The 15210-nt window shown below is 42.9% G+C and overlaps 1 protein-coding gene across 2 annotated transcripts in view; it reads left to right on the top strand.

Moving 5' to 3' along the window:
- The first annotated feature begins 6022 nt into the window (after positions 1-6022).
- Positions 6023-15210, top strand: part of Ddb2 (damage specific DNA binding protein 2) — a 17701-nt gene continuing 8513 nt past the window's right edge. For both annotated transcript variants that reach the window (XM_031370992.1, XM_031370993.1), the window contains exons 1-3: positions 6023-6399; positions 7944-8080; positions 8599-8790. In XM_031370992.1, coding sequence (XP_031226852.1) covers positions 6273-6399; positions 7944-8080; positions 8599-8790 — 456 coding nt within the window. In that variant the 5' untranslated portion in view covers positions 6023-6272. The remainder of the gene's footprint in view (positions 6400-7943; positions 8081-8598; positions 8791-15210) is intronic.

Raw genomic sequence — 15210 nt, 5'->3', positions numbered from 1 at the left:
GGAAGAATTTGAGTTCTCTGCAAGCTTTGCGGCATCCCCAAGCCTGTCATTTACAAACCACTGGCTGCAGTCTGTGTGTGGGCAGCCTACACAACCTCCGTGCAGATCACAGAAGGGCTTGCAGATTCAGCAAGGTTTGGATTCATAGACAGCCTGAGCGGGGCTGGAGTCATGTATCAGCCTGCACCACAACAGTGATTCCTACTAACTGCATACTTCCCACAGGTAGTCTGAAATCACGGGTTCACAGATCCTAAACCTCCTTCCCTGGGAGGGAACCGAACCGACAGCTCTCCTCCTTAGCTTCCTTTTAACCCCTGACTAAAGCATAGACAATGGAACCCTAACAGTGGTGGTGCAAACCTTTAATCCCAGCACCTGGGAGGAAGAGGCAGGCAGATCTCTTGAGTTTGAGGCCAGCCTGGTCTACAGAGAGAATTCCAGAACAGCTAGGGATATTCAGAAATACCCTGTCTCAAAAACAAATACAGAAACAAACAAAACCCCCTAAACAAAGAAAAAAGAGAAAATATGAGTTCCAGGTCAGAGTCTGAGTGCAACTTTCATTCCACTGTGCTTTATTATCTGTTCTAGAAAACACTCCAAAGAAGCCACGTATTGTTCTGCAGCTCAAAGAAACTGGTATTATTTAGGGTCATGCCCATGGTCTGTCCCAGTTTCCAGTGTGAACAAACACAAGACCATGATTTACTGCAACCAGCAGTTTTTGATAGAGCTGCTTTGTGGTACACTTTAGTAAAAGTAGTTTCTCTCTCTCTCTCTCTCTCTCTCTCTCTCTCTCTCTCTCTCTCTGTCTCTCTCTCTCACACACACACATACACACACACACACACACACACTTACACACACAAAACCCAAACCCAAACAAAACAAAACAAAAGCAAGAAAAACCCAAGCATCTATAAATGAGATTTCATGGCCACAGCCTGAAACTGGAGCAACAATATACCATGCACCCCTTTATCAGATTAACATCTTGAAAAAAACCCATGTCCATCCTGCACCTGGTGGCTCATCAGCTGGGAATGAATGACATCAGGCCACTAGGCAGACGCTTTATTGTGAAATCAGGAAACAAAGTGAACTCTGGGTTAAAGGTGCCTCAAAACCACGACCTGAAACCAAGTGTTTTGCTGGTGTGTGCAAGGCAGGTCACCACTGCTCACAATCAGTTCTACCCATCATGGAAAACTTCCAGGTCTAAGAGACAGATTCTGGGGAAGGCTGGCACGAAGCAGAATGTTTCTTTTGCTCATGAGTCCAGCACAGCTCTTTCTTTCCTTCTGGTCTTTGCATTTCCTGCTCCTCTGCCTGAGGTGCTCTCCCCTTTTCCCTCTACACAGTCAAGCGTCATCTTGTTTTATAGGTTTTTATTATATGTATGGATCTTTTGTGTGCATGCATGTGACAGGTGCAGAGTGACTGAGGAGGCCAGAACTAGTGTTACAGATGCTGTATTAGTGTGGGTGCTGGGAATTGAACCCCAGTTCTGTGGAAAAACAGTCAGTTGCTCTTAACCAAAGCTGGCCTACAACTTGTTGTGTAGTAGAGGATGGCCTTGAACTCACTGTCTTCCCACCTCTACATTCCAAATGCCAAGATTACAAGATAGACAATAGTTCAAGGCCAGGATGGGTAACAAGAGAACCTGTCTCAAAAGAGGAGCAGTGATGGTGGCAAGCAAGATAGCTTAGTGGGTAAAGTACCCAAGTTCAAGCCCCAGAACCCATGTAAACATGGAAGGAGAGACCCAACTCCACAACACTGGTCTTCTGACCTCTGCACATGCTCTGTGAAGCACATTCACTTACATACATGCGCAAGTATAATTGAAAAAATTGTATTTAAAAAGATTTTACTTTATGTGTATCAGTGTTGCCTTCATGTGCGTTTGTGCAGCATTAGTGTGCCTGGTGACCTTTAAGGCCAGAAGAGAGTATCAGATGCCCTAGAACTGGAGCTTCAGAGAGCTGTGAGCTCCCAACCTCTGGAAACTCAGCCCCGTTCTCTTATTTGCTGAGTCATCATCTCTCAGGCCCTAATAATACATTTTTAGAAATATCCCTTTTGTGTATCACTTTCTTGGCCTATGCTTCTACTCTCAGCTATCACATTTTATAGGCCTTGAAATTTGTGCTCACTGTTCTTCACAACTGAAAGCGCATTTTACAGGAAATGTGTTAGAGCAGGGTCTGGAGGTGATGAACCAATAAAAGAAAGCAGACATCTCCAGCAACAGAACTGTTCCTGTAACCAGAACAACTGAAGGAAATGAGGCTGTGTGTATGTGCCATGGGCTCTCGGCACTTCATAGGATAGAACAGGAGGAAGTTTGTGGGTAGATGAGTCCATCTGCAGGTCAGTTCTCCCTCAGGCTGGAAGGGTTAGATAGCAGTGGGTTTGTTATATGAGTCTCCACTAGCGTTACCGGTCAACTTTCCTATCCCAGTTTCTCAGTCCACCTGAGGCTTTTAGGTAATCTAATCTTCAGAAATAAGACATGGTATTAGGATTTATAGGGTTTAACATGTGTTGGCAGCTCTGGGGGAAGAGTTCAAGGAACAGAGAGAGGTGTCCTGATAGGGTTTCCATTGCTGTGAAGAGATGTCATGACTGACAGCAAACATTTATTTGGGGCTGGCTTACAGTTTCAGAGGTTTAGTCCATTACCATCATGGAGAGAAGCAGGGTGGTGCGCAGGCAAGCATGGTGCTGGAGAAGGAGCTGAGAGTTCTACCAGGAGGAGACTGGGCACCACACTGGATCCAGCTTGAGCCTGTATCACCTCACAGCCCACCTCCACAGTGACATACTTCCTCCACCAAGGCCACACCTACACCAGAAAGGTCACACCTGCTGATAGCACCGTGACCTATGGCCATGCATTCAAACACGTGAGCCTATGGGGGCCAGGAGGCTTTGCTCTGAACTGGAGTCTTTCAGGAAGAAGGTATAATCCTGTGATCACCTACTGGTTTTAAAACACACTACTCTCAAATATACTACTTTGGTATGGTGGTTATTTTTGGGCTGAAGGTACTTAAAAAACAGTAAGAAAGCTTCTAATCTCTCTGTGTCTCTCCGTCTCCCTCTCTCCCTCTCCCTCCCTCCCCCTCCCTCCCTCTCCTTCTCCCTCTCCCTGTCCCTGTCCCTGTCTCTCTCTCTCTCTCTCTCTCTCTCTCTCTCTCTCACACACACACACACACACACACACACACACATACTCATCTAAAACCAAATCATAATATTTCTTATGAGAAGAGTATCCCTTCCCTGAACCAGAAAGCTGGAATTCTCTTTGGTTTGCTTGTTGTTATTTTTGCTTTCGGGTTTTACTGTTGTTTACTTGTTTGCTTGTTTTGAGACAGGGACACATGGTGTAGCTTAAACTGCTCTGGAGCGCACAGTGTTGTCCAGGCTAGATTCAGACTCAAAGCAATTTTTCTGTGTTAGCCTGAGTGGACTGCAAGTATAAGCTACCATGTCTGATTAAGAAAATAACAGCCGGGCAGTGGTTGCACACGCCTTTAATCCCAGCACTTGGGAGGCAGAGGCAGGCGGATTTCTGGGTTCGAGGCCAGCCTGGTCTACAGAGTGTGTTCCAGGACAGCCAGGGCTACACAGAGAAATCCTGTCTCAAAAAAAAAAAAAAATGTAAATAACATTATAGACAGTGGTGTCTCGTGCCTTTGATCCCAGCAGTCAGGAGGCAGAGGCAGGCAGAGCTCTGTGAGTCTGAGACCAGCCTAATCTACACAGAGAAACCTGTCTCAAAAAAGAAAGAAAGAAAGAAAGAAAAAGAAAGAAAGAAAGAAAGAAAGAGACAAGAGGGGTAGGGGGAGGAAATAATATTAGAAGTTAGATGTGATGGCACACACCTTTGAACCTAGTACTCTGGAGGAAGAGGCAGGTGGATCTCTGTGAGTTGAAGGCCAGCCTGGTCTAAATACTGAGTTCTAGGCCACTCAGGGCTACGTGGCGATACTTGAGCCAAGCAACAACAAAAAATACAAATGAAGCAAGCCAAAACAAAGCCTAAAAATAAAATAGATGAACATTCTGATCATTACAGGCTGACACGACCCAGAAGTGGACCTATACAAATTCAAATAACTTATTTTCCCTCATAATCTTCCTAGTTACTATCTTACAACTTTTTTAGGATTCATTTTTATTTTTATATTTATTTATTTTGTTTTTTTGAACATGGTTTCTTTGTGTAGCTTTGGCTGTCCTGGAACTTACTATGTAGAAGAGTATGCTCCACCACAGCCCAGCTAGCTAGTTAGTTAGTTAGTTAGTTAGTTAGTTAGTTTTGTTTTTCCAGACAGGGTTTCTCCACAGCCTTGGCTACTTATTTAGGTTTTTCAGACAGTGTTTCTCTGTAGCCTTGGCTGTTTTGGAACTTGCTCTGTAGACTAGGCCTGCCTCTGCCTCCTAAATGCTGGAATTAAAGGCATATTCCACCACTGACCAGCTTTTAATTTTTTTTAACTTATGTGTATACATGTTTATGTGCTTATGTGTATATACGAGTACATCTGCCTGCAGAGTCCAGAAAAGGGGGTCTAGGGTGATAGAAACAGAATTCAGGTGCTCTGGAAAAGCAGCAAGCTCTCTTAACCATTAAACCATCTCTCTAATCACTAACCTACAGTTTTTAATTCAAGCCCATCTTAGGACATCCCCATGATTGGTGCTATGTTCAGCTTTTTTCTCTCTTCCTTTCTTTCTTTTTAAGATTTATTTATTTAATGTGTACAGTGTTCGGCCTGCATATATGCCTGCACACCAGAAGAAGGTGTGCAGCCATCATATGGTTGCTAGGAATTAAACTCAGAATCTCTAGAAGAGCATTTAACCTCTGAACCATCTCTCCAGCCTAGCTTACTCTCTTCTAGAGCATCATTTTGTTTTGTTTTGTTTTTGTTTTTTTGGTTTTTCAAGACAGAGTTTTCTTTGTGTAACCCTGACTGTCCTAGTACTCACTCTGTAGCCGAGGCTGGCCTCGGACCCAGAAATCCGCTTGCCTCTGCCTCCCAAGTGCTGGGATTAAAGGTGTGAGCCACCACTGCCCGGCTAGAGCATCATTTTAATTTAAAATAAAATTAAACTACACAAAAACATGAATTTTACATATTTATGAAGTATCATCTTCATAAGGAATACATTGTTTGACACATACACATATTGTATTCTTTAAATTGGGTTAAATATATCTTCTCAGAAATCATTTATGGTGAAAACATTCAAAATCTTTTTACTTTTAGGAAATAAACAGCAAATGCATTATCTAGTCACTTTGCTGTGCAATAGCACGTCAGATTTTTCTCACTCTTATCTGATCCCTACAGGATGTCAGTGTAGTCCAGGCTAACTCTTCATGCCTCAACCGCCTCAGTGCTCAGAATTACACAGAGCGTGCCACCATAGATACTGCTCTTCCCTACAGTATGAGGTAAAATACATCTATCTGTAAAGTGAGAGGAAAAAATCAAATGCTAAAGCTGTGATTGAGTAATCAGAGGCACCTATTATTAATGGGCAAAATGTGAATTATTTAGCCAAACTTGGATCTTTGCTCTTTTTTTCTTTTTTTTTCTTCTTTTCTTTTCTTCTTCTTCTTTTTTTTTGGTTCTCTCTCTCCCTCCCTTTCCCCTCCCTCCCTCTCTCTCTCTCCTTTGAATGTCGCTCTTCTTCGAGACAGGGTTTCTCTGCTTAGTTCTCCAGACTTCTGGAACTTGCTCGGTAGAACAAGCTGGCCTCTGACGCCGCCTGGCTCCGCCTCCAGCGTGCAGGGATTAAAGGCAAGCGCCACCTCCGCCAGGTTTAAACAATCTGGATTCTTCAGGTCCAGCACACCAGTTCTGGAAGTCCCAGTTCTTAGGGAGTTAAAAGAAAAAAAACCCTCCCAGCACGCTCCACACGTTTCTCCGGAAGAGGCGGAGCAGCCGGGGGCGGGCCTGCATAAGGGGCGGGGCACTCTGGGGCAGTTCCGGGGGCGGGACAGCCCCCTGCTGTGGCAATCCCGAGGGGGCGGGGCAGTTCCAGGGGCGGGGCAGCCCGAGGGGATAGGGCGGGGCTAAAAGTACAGCTGCCCTAGGAGCGTTTGGCGCGAAGTTCTCCTAGCTGAGCTACCTGGGACGGCCTTGCCTGGTATGTAGTCCCTTCCTGTTTTCTCCACGGAGGCTTTTTACTCCTTGCTTCGTTATTTTCCCATTAGAGCTTGACATCTCTTCACCGAGTACGTCATGACTCCCAAGAAATGCCCAGAAACCCAGAAGCCCCCCGACGTTGCGGTGCTCCTCCAGAGCAAAAGTCGCAGAAGTCCTCAGGAGCAGGAGCCCGAAGCCAAGAAGCTGTGTGTGCAGGGTCCCGGTACGGTTTATGCTGCTGTCTTAGCTTTCCGGTGGTTCAGAGGCCGAAGCTGGGGTGGTGGGCGAGTGTGCCTGGGATTCTGATGCAGTTCCTGGTCCCCGTCGCCTCAGGCTGTGATTTTTATTTGGGAGATCTAGGGTTCGAACCCAGGCCTCCAGTACTCTCAGCAAGTGGTTTGCCACTGCGCCACACTCTTCGGACTAGTTTTATTTGCCAGTTCATTGATACCAGAGAGTTTAAGTTTAACTAACCCCCAACCCCTCAGGTGACAGTAAGGTGAGCTCCATCACCGTAAAAGTCACAGTCCCCACTTTCCTTGTTCCAGGAGCTTTACACATCTACAGTTTCAAAGTAACTCTCCCTCTCATAGCCCCTTGGTTGCTGAATTTCCGTAGTTGGAGTTGTTAGCTGTATAGCCTTGGGCTTCAGCTCTAAGAGTCTGAAATTCCCTCCCTCCTTTCCCGGAAGCTCATTCTCAGAGGTTTACCAGGGCTTGACCCTGGGGCTATAAGGAATGTGGTAAGTTGATAGAGTGGTTTTAGCCATGAGAAGAAAGTTGTCAAGAGAAAGGACCTATAAGATTGGATCTACCAGAAGGGCTTGGTAAATCAGAGTTGTTTTATTTTCATTATACTCTGATTTAGCTCTCCTCTCTGAAGCCACCTAATCAATTTAGAGCTTTTCTAAACCCTGCTGCGTTCTTCTGATTTCCACTCAAGTAACCGTTGCTCATTATATTTATTATTTCTTTTTTTAAGATTTATTTATTTTATATGTATGAGTACACTGTAGCTGTACAGATGGCCGTAAGCTATCATGTGGCTGCTGGGAATTGAACTCAGGCCTCTGCTTGCTCTGGCCCTGCTCGCTCCGCCCCGCTAGTTCTGCTAGTTCCGGTGTAATATACTGTAGCTGTCACCAGAAGAGGGCGACAGATCTCATCACGGATAGTTGTGAGCCACCATGTGGTCGCTGGGATCTGAACTCAGGACCTTCGGAAGAGCAGTCAGTGCTCTTACCCGCTGAGCCATCTCCCCAGCCCCTATTTATTATTTCTTTAAATAGAGTCTTTCTGTATAGCCCAGGCTAGCCTCCAATCCAAGTTGTTTATGCTCCAGTCCTCTGAGTACTAGGATTACAGTTATGCACCACTATATTTGGATAGCTCTTGTATTATTTTAATAAGATTAAACAAACTTTTTTTCCTAAGCAATGACTCCAGTGCTGTCCTAGAAATTTTGTGATTTTAAGATTGTCCCTCAATTCCTACTAATTTGTCATCCCACACAAGAAAAGTCTTCAGTGAACATAATCTGTATTTCCTTAACAAAGCTCTAAGGAACCCTGCCAGGCCATATTTAGTTTCACTTCAGTATTTCCATTTGGAGGAGTGTTTTAGAAAAGGGTTGTGATTTCTCTCTTGGGTTGAGTGAGACTCAACAGCGCAGAAAGGTTTTTAGGAGATGATAAGACAACGGGTTTTCCAGGGGAAAAACCTTTCCTGAGATTGGGGAGAGGACAATGTCTGTATTCTTCTCTGGCAGTTTCTAGCAGGAAATGTGAGTCGTGCTGCCTTCTGGCAGAGTTGTCCAACCTGCAGATCCCTCCACGGAGTAGCAGCATTATCAGGGATCTTTACCTGCATAAGCTGGGCAAAGCCACTTGGCCATCACTGCAGCAGGTGAGATGTTTCCTGTTTGACGTTCTCAAAGGCTTACGTAGCTTTTCAACTACTGCCCCCCTCTAACTAGATAAGTCGGTTCAGAGTCATCAGGTCACCCCAGGTATGATGACTGACCTACCGGACACTCAGTCGAAGAGAAAAGGTTTTACTTCGTAGACATCCTAGCCACAACATGCATCCTCCCTCTTGCTTTCCAGGATTAGTTCACATACATTGTGGATAGTTGATGCACAAGGCCAGTGAAGACTTATTGCCTATCCACAAAGGAGCCAGAGATTGGCAGTTTATCCAGGACTTGTGTTTAATTTTTATTTATGTTTTGAGACCCAATCTCACTGTGTAGTCTTAGCTGACATGGATCTCTGTATGTACAGCTGGCTGGCTTCAGCCTCACAGAAATTCACCTGCCTCTACCTCATGAATACTGAAGTTAAAGGGATGCACCACCATGCCTAGCTCAGGACATGAGTTTTAATTCAGTGAATCCAGATTAATTCTATTTTTCTCTGTACTAGGGTCTCCAGAAGTCCTTTTTGAACTCTCTAGCTTCTTACCGGGTATTCCAAAAAGCTGCCCCCTTTGACAGGAGGACTACATCCTTGGCATGGCACCCGACTCATCCCAGTACCCTGGCTGTGGGCTCCAAAGGGGGAGATATTATGATCTGGAATTTTGCCATAAAGGACAAACCTATCTTCCTTAAAGGGGTAAGTGGTTACATGGGTCACATGGTTATGATATAAAACCAGATGGTTTTTGGAGGAATGGAAAGAATGTTGATATCCAGTAGCAAGGTTGGGAACAAAAGTAACTGGTTATGGGGCTGGAGAGATGGCGCAGCGGTTAAGAGCACTGACTGTTCTTCGAAAGGTCCTGAGTTCAATTCCCAGCAACCACATGGTGGCTCACAACCATCTGTAATGGGATCTGATGTTCTCTTTTGGTGTGTCTGAAGAGAGTGACAGTGTACTTGCATAAAATAAAATTAAAAAAAAATTAACTGGTTAATTTTCAAACTTATAAATGGTAACAAAATTCAAATATGTTTTGAATGCTGGCCTTTAAAATATTAGAAGGTATAGACTAGTTATCCATAGAGTCGGGCATTCCTTCTCCTCCTCCTCCTTTTCTTCCTTAACTTCTTTTTGAGATAGAATTTCACTATGTAGCTTGGCTGGAATGCACTATGTAGACCAGGCTTGCTTCAAATTCATAGAGCCCTGCCTGCCTCGGCCATGCCCTTCTGCACCCCTTCATATGTAACCTCATTTTGTTTGTCTTTCCTGTGTTAGTTTTTCATTGCTGTGACAGTATCTGGGAGAAATTTCTCCCTTTAAAGGAAGTAAGACAGGCTGGGCGGTGGTGGCATACACCTTTAATCCCAGCACTTGGGAGGCAGAGGCAGGCGGATTTCTGAGTTCGAGGCCAGCCTGGTCTACAGAGTGAGTTCCAGGACAGCCAAGGCTACACAGAGAAACCCTGTCTAGAAAAAAATACAAAAACAAAAACAAAAAAACAACAACAAAAAAAAGAATCTCTGGGAGTTATAGATGTTGTCAGAGTCTTCATTGGATGACTGAAGAATACTATTTAAATACAGGAGATAAGAGGAAAGGCCTGGTGCTGTCAGGTGTCAGGCAAGATTTGAAGATTTGATGTAGAGTTTTGGCACTTTGTTGTCATAACCTGCCCTGCTTCTGTTGTTAGGGCTCAAAGGCAAGTCTTTTTACGTCTGGACGACCACACTTAAGTTTCTATTTATATTTTGTATTTGTTTGGTTCGATTTGGGTTTTGTTGTTGTTGTTGTTGTTGTTTGAGACAGGATCTCATTATGTAGCTCTGATTGTCCTGGAACTTTCTATTTAGATCAGGCTAGCTTTGAGCTTACGTAGATTTTCTGCCTCTGCCTTGTGAGTACTGGAATTAAAGGTATGTATCACAATGCTTAACTATTTGATTTTCTGGAAAGGGGGGGGTCTCATTTTAGTCCAGACTTTCCTTGAACTGCTATGTAGTTAAGGATGACTTTGAATTCCAGATGATTCTGCTATTTCCATTTCTCACATGTGGAATTACCACGGTGTACCACCATGTCCCCTGAGGAATGTCTAAAATGCGAAGGTTTATGTGCACTTGCTGAGGTGTTGGCTGTTTAGGAAGTTTACCTTATCTGGTTGGTAGCTGACATTGGACAGTTGTTCTATAAAAAGTGACATTCTAGTTTTAGAACTTAAGTTAAAAACTCAATAGACCTCAAGAAGACAAACAGGTTTGGGAGGGGGCCAATCTACCATTAATAGTAAAGAGACAGTTTTCATGCAAAAATGGCTTAAATTTTTTGGATATAATTTTTTTCTTTTTCAAATAAAGCCTGAAAGTATATGTATAGTCTCTATGAGTGCTATATGGGTTTTGTTGTTGTTTTGTTTATTTGGTTTTAGTTTTCTTATCTTTTTTTTCCCTTCGCTTTTTCCCTCTTGCTCTGGCCCATAGGTTTTTTTTTTATTTGTTTCTCATTATGTATGGTTGTGAGCCACCATGTGGTTGCTAGGATTTGAACTCATGACCTCCGGAAGAGCAGTCAGTGCTCTTAGCCACTGAGCCATCTCACCAGCCCTAGTTTTCTTATTTTTTTAAGACGGGGTCTTACTATGTGGCCCTTGATTGTTTGGAACTCACAGAGATCCACCTGCCTCTGTCTCCCAAGTGGTGGAATTAAAGAGATGTGTTACAATGTCCAGTTATTATCATTTGAGATCAGATCTGCTAGTAATCCAGACTGGCCTTGAGTTCCCTATGTAGCCTACTCTTAATTTTCAAATATTCCAAAATGGGGGTTGGAGAGGTGGCTCATCAGTTAAGAGCACTGGCTGCTCTTCCAGAGGTCCTGAGTTCAGTTTCCAGCCACCACATGCTGGCTCACAATCATCTGTAATGGGATCTGATGCCCTCTTCTGGTATGCAGGTGCACATGCAGATAGCATTCATACATTAAAAAAAGTTACAAAAAAATTCCAAAATAGATATAGCTTCAAGTACCATTTTTAAAATTATTTTTAACTGTTTTAAAATACATTTAAAATACCATATATTAACAATTTTATCTTATTTTTTTGAGAGAAGGTCCCATTATGTTGCCCTGGCTGACCCAAAACTTCTAGGTTGGAGTCATTCCTAAATAGGTAAGACTTGGACCAGCTCATTGTATCTAGCCTAATACTGGCATTAGGTAACTAGTCTTCAGTGGTTTTAAATGTTTTTGTGGCTAAATAAAATAAAGCACACATCTGAGCTAGCTTATGTTCTAGCTTACTGTTTCTCCCACTATAGAGTTGAAAGAGGTGAAGCTGTGTCACAGATGAGGCCTCTTTAAATGGGAGGTTTTAGGAAAGCAGTTCATCTGAAAGGCCAGGTTAGACAGGCATGGGAGACCAGGAGTCCAGGTCTGAGATGGGTCTCAAAAAAAAAAAAAAAACAGAAGAAAGGCAACCAAATGAGTGCAGAGGACAGGGCTGTGTGGCTTTCTGCCACCCCCTTCCCCCCACCTCCCAACCCCCTAGTGCAGGTTACAAAACAGGTGACTTCCAGGAGAGGGTGTTTAAATTTAAGCCAGAACAAAGAATTCCAGCAAAAGATTTTTATTTCCTCAGGAATCTAGGACACGGGAATAGAGAAATTGGTTATGCCTGGAGGTGGTAAATAGTCCGAAATATTCTAGAGAACAGCATCATGATAAAAAGGGGAAAGACAGCTGCTTTGAGCTTGTGCCAGACTGAGCCTACTTTTGTTTCTGCACACTCCACCTCCAAGTTTTTTGTAGAAGAGGGTGCTGAAGGGCTCCACATTGCTAAGCATACTTCTGTTCCTGAGCCACACCCTATCGCCCTATATCACCTCTTATACATGTTATATGTGTATATTATATATGCTGGACATGTATATTATCTTACATGCATAGAACTGAAGTTTCCTTACACTGCGGTGGAGATTGGTGTGAGCATTTGAGTTTTGTGCTTCACAGGCCGCTAGCTTGGGGTAGAGAGGTATGCTGGTATAGAAGACTTTGTTTACCCTAGATGTTGACAGGAAGTTGACTTGAGAACAGTTATGGAGGAACAGCAGGGCCATGTTTTGTGACTTTTGACATCTGACCTTGGCTTTGGTCTTGAAATCTTTCAAACCCTTGGTGAGGTACTACACATTACATTTTCAAAGTGAAAAGATGTTTAATGAATTTTTTTAAAATTTAAATCTATTATAAAATTCAAGTAATAGAAGCTTAAAGATTTAAGTAAATATCCAAAACAATCCATTTTGAACATTTCCCTGGGTGTATATACTATTACACACATCCATTCATCTCTTCAGTATTGCTACACAAATATTTTATCATAGAATGTTGTGGTTAACTTATGTCAAATATGTATGTCATATACACAAGTACCCAGGTTAGCCTTGAACTCACTATGTAAGGATGATCTTGAACTGTTTGTTTAGTTAGTTTGTTTGTTTGAGACAGGGTTTCTTTGTGTAGCCCTGGCTGTCTTGGAACTCACTCTGTAGACCAGGCTAGCCTTGAACTCACAGATCTTACCTGCCTTTGTCTCTTCAGCTCTGTGATGAAAGGCATGCACCACCACTGCCTAGCTGATCTTGAACTTTTGATCCATCTGGCTCACCTGGGATTTCAAGAATGAGCCATCATGCCTGAGTCTGTAATTCTCTTTTCTTTTTTCTTTCTTTGTTGTTGTTGTTGTCATCGTCATCATCAGCATCATCACCTTTTGTTTTATTGTCAGTGTAATGCTGACCTTTTTAAATGAGTTGGAAAGTATTCCCTCTGCTTTAGTTTTCTGGAATTTGTTTAGAATTGGTATTATTTCAACATTTAGTTCTGCGTGTGTATGTATATGCTGCATATGAGTTGTACATGTGCATATGGATGATCATATACATGTATGTGTAGAGGCTAGAAGTTCGAGGTTGGGAGTCTTCCTTAGTTACTCTCCAGAGTCTCTCGCTGAGGCAGAAACTCATCAATTTGGCTAGGGTGGCTGGCAACAAGTTCTAGGGATCTACCTATTTTTGTTTCCCCAGCTCACAGCACAGGCATGCAATACTACTGTGGCAAAGCTTTTTACATGGATACTCAGAAAGAATCAGAACTTTGGTCTTTATACATGCACAGCAAGCAATTTTCTAAGTGAGCCACCTCCTCAGCCTTCCTTAATTCTTTTATAGAATTTATTAGCATTTGTGCTGGAGAGGTTTTCCCCTTCATTTAATTTTTTTGTTTTTTGGTTTTTTTTGGGGGGGGGTTGTTGTTTGTTTGTTTGTTTTTATTTTTCGAGACAGGGTTTCTCTGTATAACCCTGGCTGTCCTGGAACTCACTCTGTAGACCAGGCTGGCCTCGAACTCAGAAATCTGCCTAACTCTGCCTCCCAAGTGCTGGGTTTAAAGGCATGCACCACCACTGCCGGGGCCCCTTCATTTAATTTTAATATTAGTTTTTTGGGTTTTCTTTTTGTCCTTGTTGTTCGTTTGTTTGTTTTTTGAGATGGTTCTCTGTATAACAGCCTTGGCTGTCCTGGAACTCATTTTGTAAAATCAGGCTGGCCTTAAACTCACAAAATCCATTGGCCTCTCTGCCTTCCAAGTGCTGGGATTAAAGGTGTGTAGCACCATGCCCATTACTTTCTCATTTTAAAAAACTATTTATTTTTATTTTTAGTTATCTGTAAATTTGACTGTCTATGTGAGGGCACCTGATTCCCTGAGGCTGAAAGTAGGCTGTTATGAGCCAACTAATGTCCGTGTTGATAACTGAACTTGGGTCCTCTGCAGGAATAGTATGTTCCACCTCCTTCCTTCCTTCCTTCCTTCCTTTTCTTTCGTTCTTTCTTTCTTAAATTACATTTGTGTGGGTGTATGGCCAGGTACCATGGAATGCATGTGAGAGTTAAAGGACAACTTTCAAGAGTTGGGTCTCTACAACGTAGGCTCTGTGGGTTAAATAGACAAACTTAGCAGCAGTCGACTTTATCCACTGAGCCCCACTTCTTTGTTTTTTTTTTTAAATCATTTTTAAAAAAGATTTTATTTATTTATTATATGTAAGTACACTTAGCTGTCTTCAGACACCCTAGAAGAAGGCATCAGATCTCATTATGGATGGCTGTGAGCCACCATGTGGTTGCTAGTATTTGAACTCAGGACCTTCGGAAGAGCAGTCAGTGCCAGGCAGTGGTGGTACATGCCATTAATCCCAGCACTTGGGAGGCAGAGGCAGGAGGAGTTTGAAGCCAGCCTGGTCTACAGAGTAAGTTCCAGGACAGCCAGGGCTATACAGAGAAACTTTGTCTTGAAAAACCAAAAATAACGCCGGGTGGTGGTGGCGCTTTGCCTTTAATCCCAGCACTTGGGAGGCAGAGGCAGGCGGATTTCTGAGTTTGAGGCCAGCCTGGTCTACAGAGTGAGTTCCAGGACAGCCAGGGCCACACAGAGAAACCTTGTCTCGAAAAACAAACAAACAAAAAGAGTACAGAAGAATTCCAGTTCCTCCGAATCCTTCCCAAGGCTATTTTCCATCTTTTGTAAGGTGTGGTGGTAGCATTGCTGTTTTCTTGTGTTTCCCTAAATGATGTCGAGTACCTTTTCATATATTGTTGGACATCTATGTGTCTTTTAGTGGATATTTCAAGTTTTGTTTGTTGTTTAGTTTAGTTATGGTTTTGAGCTAATATGACTATTAACCTCTTCTCAAATTTATGACTTTTTTTCCATTCTGTAGGTTGCTTTTTCATTCTTGTTTCCATTGATGCTTAATTAAACTTTGTTTTATTGTTTTTTTTTTTGAACCAAGTTATAACTGTTTTGGAAGTAAGGCCAAGGTAGCCTTGAACTCTTGCCTAGTACTGGGGTTACAGGCATGTGCCGCCATGCCAGGCTCAATTAATTTTTTTGGTTTTTGGTTTTGGTTTCGGATTTATTTTATTATTATTATTATTATTATTATTATTATTATTATTATTATTATTTTGGTTTTTCGAGACAGGGCTTCTCTATAGCTCTGGCTGTCCTGGAACTCACTCTGTAGACCAGGCTGGCCTCGAACTCAGAAATCCG

Source organism: Mastomys coucha, unplaced genomic scaffold, assembly GCF_008632895.1.
Source record: "Mastomys coucha isolate ucsf_1 unplaced genomic scaffold, UCSF_Mcou_1 pScaffold15, whole genome shotgun sequence".
NCBI classification, from domain to species: Eukaryota; Metazoa; Chordata; class Mammalia; order Rodentia; family Muridae; genus Mastomys; species Mastomys coucha.
Note: the sequence above shows the minus strand (reverse complement) of the source record. Positions and strands in the feature narration are given on the sequence as shown.